This window comes from Trachypithecus francoisi, unplaced genomic scaffold (genome assembly GCF_009764315.1).
Source record: "Trachypithecus francoisi isolate TF-2019V2 unplaced genomic scaffold, Tfra_2.0 Lachesis_group9, whole genome shotgun sequence".
Taxonomy (NCBI): Eukaryota; Metazoa; Chordata; class Mammalia; order Primates; family Cercopithecidae; genus Trachypithecus; species Trachypithecus francoisi.
This window is the reverse complement of record NW_022681474.1, coordinates 48,371,154-48,378,078: the sequence shown is the minus strand read 5'-3', so window position 1 is coordinate 48,378,078 and position 6,925 is coordinate 48,371,154. Positions and strand designations below refer to the sequence as shown.

Below are 6,925 nucleotides of genomic sequence, written 5' to 3'. Positions count from 1 at the left end.
TGCCACTCGGAAGCTGGGGCGATACTTATTCAAAACTCACAACGTATTTTCTTACAGAGAAATATGGCTTCAGTTTTTCATCACTTCCTGTTAGTTCTGGTCTTTCTGGATACACGTGCAGCTCAGCCTTTCTGTCTGCCAGGATGCACTTGTTCAGAGGAGAGTTTTGGCAGGTGCGCTCTGCTGGCCAGATGTTAGAGGGTTATGGGGAATGGGTTTTCTTTGGGGATGATGTGGAGTGGAAGCAGGCTTAGAATTGGCAGGAAATCAGCAAATCTCTATGAGACTCATTCTAGTTGGGACTGAACTTTGCTGAACTGTGCATTTTTACCAAAATGAGTCTAACCCTTTTATTTCAATATTTTTATTCTGATTCACATGTCTAATGCCAGGACCAGCCTGACCCCACTTTCCAGTTCCTTGTTGTTTATCTTAAAGTTGTTCTGGTTTCTTGTACAGGACTCTGCAGTGCATATCTCTCTCCTTGGGAAAGATCCCTGGGAACCTTTCTGAAGAGTTCAAGCAAGTGAGAATTGAAAACTCACCCTTGTTTGAGATGCCCCAAGGGTCTTTCATCAACATGAGCACCTTGGAATATCTTTGGCTCAACTTTAACAATATTAGTGTGATCCACCTGGGAGCCCTGGAGCATCTGCCAGAACTGAGGGAGCTGAGACTCGAGGGGAATAGGCTCCGCTCAGTACCATGGACAGCGTTCCGTGCCACCCCTCTCCTGAGGGTCTTGGATCTCAAACGCAATAAGATTGATGCACTCCCTGAGCTGGCTCTTCAATTCTTGGTCAGCCTGACCTACCTTGACCTATCCTCCAATAGGCTTACAGTTGTATCCAGAAGTGTCTTCCTGAATTGGCCAGCCTACCTGAAACGCCGGCAGCCTGACTGTGGGGCCGGGATTCTCTCCAGCCTGGTAGTGGCGCTGCATGACAACCCCTGGGTATGTGACTGTCGCCTAAGGGGGCTTGTCCAGTTTGTCAAGTCCATTACCCTCCCAGTCATCCTGGTGAATTCCTACCTGATATGCCGGGGCCCTCTCTCCAAGGCAGGGCAGCGTTTTCATGAAACTGAGCTTAGTGCTTGCATGAAGCCACAGATCTCAACCCCCAGTGCCAATGTCACCATCCGGGTGGGACAGAATGTAACCCTGCGATGCTTGGCACAGGCCAGCCCCTCACCATCCATTGCATGGACTTATCCGCTGAGTATGTGGAGAGAATTTGATGGTAAGCCACATGCACCCTCTCAGTGTATCTGGAGGGAATGGAGAGTTCTGTAGCAATCCCATCTTCATTAGAGAGGTTCAAAGCTGGGTCAATCACGAAGGATGGGTGCAAGTAAGATTAGGATAGCTCTGAATTATGCTCACTAGAACAGAAAAGATTCCAAGGTAGTGTTCCATTACTGGCATTATTTTAAATGTTTGCATACAGATCTCTCTAGAACACATACACATATGTAAACACACATTTCAGGGCTAATTTAATATCTTAAGTAAATATTATAAAATTTTACATGAGCAGATATAGTCTTTGGGAATCTTCTAGATGCAAAACACTGGACCGTGTATTTTAGAATTCTAGAATTTTTACTAGGACTGATTCTAGAGATGATCTATTACTTATTTCCTTAACTTGCCTGAACAGAATCACCTGGGGTGCTTGTTTGAAATAACATTGACATAAAATTGTTCAGATCTTATTGGCTTGAATTTGTAATACTGGGACCCAGGGAAAGGAAGTGACCTCTGTGGGCCCCGGGGCTGGAATTCAAATCTGCCTCTTTCCTGGAACCCTGTGCTCTGTTTTCATACCTCAGCTGGGATTACCTTTCATGCTACTCTGTAGGGTTGGGCACATCACAAAGCCAGGGATGGCCTCCCTGGGGGTATCCCGAAGCTGCAAAGAAAAATCTTTGTACATTCCTCGTGTCCTGTCTTCTGTTCTCTGTCTAGAAGACAACTAGGAATAGCTGGGTAAAACTTGGGAAATACAGTCATTTGCCCAGACATTTGTTATACATTATGACAAACCTCTGGATGGTTCAAAAACTACCCAATTAACTGAATTTTCACATTTTTATATTGTTTTGATTATACCTTATTGGTTTGACATTCAATATCGATGAAATAAAAATATAGGATTTATTGTTGTATCCTCTTTGAAAACCAAGAAATGCATCCAGGTGTTGTATTTTGTGGTGCTCTATAATCACTCTTTGGCAACAGGTTATATATAATCTCTCCATAAAAATATAAGCTAAGACTGAACACTTACCTTCAAATTAATGAGGTAGTTGATTGCTTATCATCCCATTTTATTGACAAGAAAACTGATGTCAATAAAATTTAAGCAACTTGCCCAGGACCACATAGGATAGGAGCTCCATTAGGGATAGGAGCCCAGGCATGTGGCTCCAGGTTCTGAGAGTAAGAAGATACTTCTTGAAGCTCATAATATCACACAATCACATAGTTGCAAGAACTCTCCTGAAAACCATGGCTCAGGAAGGCAAAGGTGGTTTGGTGGGTGCAGTTAGTGAAGTTGAAAGAGTATGGTCTTCATAGATTGAAGAGCCAGGTCCCAGATGAATTGTTCCTTCTGAACACCTCTCACTATGGGCAGGTTGACGGATTGCTCCAATCCTCAACATCCTATGTGTAAAAATCAGTTACTTATCTTACAGGATTGCTGGGAGGCAAACACCTAACACCAGGTACAAGGTTCATAAGAGGTTACCACCATCTTTTAACAAAAACAACAACAACAACAAAAACCAAAGCAAAACAAAACAAAAACTGGCATTGCTAGACACTTTGCAGCAGTCTACCAGATAAATGCACAGCTGTTTTCCTTTTCTTTCCACCCAGTGTTGACATCTTCTACTGGAGAAGACACTGCTCTGTCGGAGCTGGCCATCCCTGCTGCCCACCTGGTAGACAGTGGTAATTACACTTGCATGGCCTCCAACTCCATTGGCAAGAGCACCCTTGTAATCTCTCTCCACGTCCAGCCTGCCCAGGCCCTACATGCACCTGATTCTCTTTCCATTCCCTCAGAGGGCAATGCCTACGTTGACCTGCGGGTTGTCAAACAGACAGTGCATGGGATTTTGCTGGAGTGGCTTGCAGTGGCTGACACCTCTGAGGAGGAGTGGTTCACCCTCCACATTGCATCGGATGAAGCCTTCAGGAAGGAGGTGGTTCACATCGGCCCCGGAATCAATACTTATGCTGTGGATGACCTCCTTCCTGGCACAAAATATGAGGCCTGCCTCAGCCTAAAGAACCAGCCTCCACACCAGGGCCAGTGTGTAGTTTTTGTAACAGGCAGAGATGGTGGTGGGCTAGAGGCACGTGAGCGCCTCCTGCATGTCACAGTGGTCCTGTGTGTGGTGCTGCTTGCAGTGCCTGTGGGCGCCTATGCCTGGGCAGCCCAGGGCCCCTGCAGCTGCAGCAAGTGGGTCCTGCGCTACTGTCTTCATTGCAGGAAAGCCCCCAGCTGCCCCCCTGCAGCCCCGCAGTGCAGGGATGGCTCCTTTAGAGAACATCCAGCTGTCTGTGATGATGGTGAAGGGCACATAGACACTGAGGGGGACAAGGAGAAAGAAGGAACGGAAGAAAACAGCTGAACAACCCAGGCCATGGGGTGGAAACGGCTTGGGCTTCAAGCCTCTGAAACCAACCCTCTGCAGCAGCTCCATCCATTTATCCAACAAGTACATATTGAGCACCCACTGTCTTCCAAGCACTGAACTTGACACAGGGGGTTTGAGAGTAAAAAGGGAAACACAGTCTTTATCTTCATGATAAAGGGGACATAGTCATTATCTTCATAAAGTTAAAGTCAATGAAGATTTGTCCTATCAAATTAATCATTTTATTATACACGGTGATTAGAAATCGCTAAATATTACTCTTTGCATATACATAGCCTTATAACATTTGCATGTTTATACATAACATCGACGTATAACATTTTACATATATTATCCTGTAAATGAAGGTAGACGTCTACCCACTTTTTATAGATGAAGAAACTGCAGCCTGGACAGTTCAATGATACACCCAGAGTCTGCATCTGGCAGGAGGCAGAAGCCCCATTCAAAAGAGGTTCCAATTCCGTTGTTTCCTTGAATATCTGTTTTGCAGTATTCTTGTGTCTTTCATTGTTTATAAAGTGTGACCCTCTCTCTTCATGACGAACTCCCAATGAGATCACATAAATGTTCAAAAGAGCTGCCCATCAGGGTGATGAGAGCTGTTGGGTAATGTGAGTCTCTTTTTGTGGGTATCTGTTCCCCTGTGAGCAGCCCATGGTGCTACTGGGCAGGCTGGAGCCATCAGCACCAAGGAAGCGCAGGGGATTGGCTGCAGCCCTGGGTCTGGCAGAAAGCAGACTCTGCAGGGCCATACCCAGAAGGAAGAGCACCCATATGTCCGCTGCTTTCCCCTAGTCAATGTCTCAAGCCCTCCTATGAAATCCATAAGAGGTGGGCATTTCCTCTTAGCTGGACCTATGTGGAATGGAGGGGCCCCAAGAACCCCAGCATCAGCTCGTTGTCCCTCTGAACAGCCCTTCTAGGGGAGACCATTCCCAGGATTTAATCCACATCTGTCTCCCTGCAGTTTCCCTCACTGGCCACATGGAAACCTTTCGAAGACTGTAAACATGAACTAGCCTCGTTGTGACATCACACGTGTTTCCTCCTTCCCATGATTTTTACCCATTCCTCATCATCCTTTTAGGCCTCTCTCAAGTGTGTACATTACATCTTCCACAGAGCCTTCCTTGACTTCACACCTCTGGGGAAAAGGACAGTATGCACAGTGTGTCCCTTGGTTGTGAGACATTTACAGGCAAAGACTGGCCTTCCTCACTGTAGCCACTGCACTCGTCTAATACCTGGATTATGTTCATAATCAATGTTAGTTATAATAAATTTTAAAAAATTGAAGACGGCTCTCATTTTCAGACTAATTGTTCACTCATTTCTTCAGGTTCTACTCATTTGTTTTCTTCTGGGCACTAGGAAAAAAAATTCTAAATTAAAAAAAAATTCAGGACAGGGTCTCACTATGTTGCCTGGGCTGGTCCCAAACTCCTGGCCTCAAGCTATCCTCCCATCTCAGTCTCCCAAGTACTGGGATTACACCTGGCAAAAATCACTTTTAAAAGAAATTTTTTAATCACGCCAAAAGTAGAGAGAATCTCATTCCTCCTCTTCTGTCAGCTTCAGCAAGTTTTAACATTTTCCAAGCTTTTTTAAATCTTGTCCTTGCCCTCAACAATTTTTTTAACTGGAGTGTTTTAAAACAAATACAAAGCTTCACACCAGTTTACCTGTAAATGTTTTAGTTTGAAGTCTAACAGATGAAGTTTAAAAAAAAAATAACCAAAATTATCACTCTTAAGAACATATATTTTTAAATTATATGGTCATATATATATTTAGATATGCACATGTGTACAACACACACATACATGTAATGTAGTGGAGAATTTATTTATGTGGAATTTCCTATGATAAATTTTTGAAGAAAAGTGGTTGGAGCAAGAAAAGAACTTGTACTTCTCGTGGCCTCTGTGTACTTCCTTCCACAGCATCAAGGGGGGTTGATATGGTTTGGCTGTGTCCCCGCCCAAATCTCATCTTCAATTGTAGTTTCCATAATCTGTACATATCATGCCATTTCCCCCATGCCATTTTCATGATACTGAGAAAGTTCTCACAAGATCTGATGGTTTTATAAGGGGCTTCCCCTTCCCTCAGTTCTCATTCTTCTCTCTCCTGCTGCTGTGTGAAGAAGGACATGCTTGCTTCCCCTTCCACCATGATTGTTAACTTTCCTGAGTTCTCCCCAGTCATGCTGAACTGTGAGTCAACTAAACCTGTTTCCTTTATAAATTACCCAGTCTCAGGTATGTCTTTATTAGCAGCATGAGAACGAACTAATACAGTGGTCTATGGATCTTGAGGGTGCAGCCATCATGAAATGGCCTGGGCTACCATGAAGGTGAGAGTGGATGTTCCGACCTTCACGCCAAGCAAAAGAGGCTTGGTGGTGCACATGAGACAGAGGAGTCAGGAGGAGGGAAGGGCTGTGGAAGAGGAGAAAGCAGTGCAGCGGGGAAGCCAGGAGCATGATGGTGGGCAGGGCAGTATTCAGCTGCTTCTGTAAACATGTAAATTTAGGGAGAGGGGAAATGGTCTAGGGAGGATTTCTGAGAATCTGATACTTTTTAAGATTCTTGCACTGCCCCTTGAAAAACCCTAAAGTAAAGATTCATGTTACTCAGATTGAATAAGGCAATTTCATAGTGGGGATGCAAGAATAGACCCTGACTTGAATGTGGTTTCTTGGGCTTAAATTTTGGTTTTCTTACTGGCTTTGTTGTACCAGGGAAGTTACTCTCTTTTCATGTACCTTAGTCTTCTCACCTATAAAATAGAGTAATAATAGTATCTTAGTTTTCTCACCTGTAAAATGGGGATAATAACACTCCTTACCTCATAGCATTATTCTGATAATTATACAAGGCTTTTTTTAAAAAAAAACATGTAAAGTTCTCAGAACAATAGCTGGCACATAGTAGACCCTCAGTAAATGTCACAATAATGAATGTTACCATCATTTCAGGCATCTGCGTCAGTTTGTGCTTTCTTTGAATGTGACTCAACACATAGACAGGGCCATTTGGAATATCAGATCTTAGTAGGACTACACACATGTGTGTATTTGTAAATATATATATGTAATAACTTGTTATCTAGGCTAATATCCTTTACATATTCTGTTTAATTCATGTTAAAAAGATGCTACAGTTTCAGATGTAGTTGTCATGCCCTTGAGAAGCTTATTTATTTAGAGCTTAGACTATACAAGTTCAAGGCAAATGCCTTTGATTGA

General features: G+C 43.6%; 1 protein-coding gene across 2 annotated transcripts; it reads left to right on the top strand.

Annotated features, from left to right (window-relative positions):
- Positions 1 to 5,079, top strand: LRIT2 (leucine rich repeat, Ig-like and transmembrane domains 2). 2 transcript variants are annotated; one of them, XM_033209059.1, is made up of 4 exons: positions 1 to 173; positions 460 to 1,241; positions 2,701 to 2,730; positions 2,885 to 5,073. In XM_033209059.1, the coding sequence occupies exons 1-4, from the start codon at positions 64 to 66 to the stop codon at positions 3,643 to 3,645; spliced, it is 1,683 nt and encodes a 560-aa protein (XP_033064950.1). In that variant the 5' UTR covers positions 1 to 63; the 3' UTR covers positions 3,646 to 5,073. The 2 variants fall into 2 exon arrangements, with proteins under 2 accessions (XP_033064950.1, XP_033064951.1); XM_033209060.1 differs by lacking the exon at positions 2,701 to 2,730 and having other exon boundaries at positions 46 to 173; positions 2,885 to 5,079.
- Positions 5,080 to 6,925: the final 1,846 nt, after the last annotated feature.

What these genes read in the sequence shown, in the direction of transcription:
- LRIT2 (XM_033209059.1), top strand. Translation starts at nt 64, where the DNA reads ATGGCTTCAGTTTTTCATCACTTCCTGTTAGTTCTGGTCTTTCTGGAT. An exon ending in TCAGAGGAGAGTTTTGGCAG is followed by an intron (nt 174 to 459) that starts GTGCGCTCTGCT and finishes TTTCTTGTACAG; the next exon opens with GACTCTGCAGTGCATATCTC. An exon ending in TATGTGGAGAGAATTTGATG is followed by an intron (nt 1,242 to 2,700) that starts GTAAGCCACATG and finishes CTTATCTTACAG; the next exon opens with GATTGCTGGGAGGCAAACAC.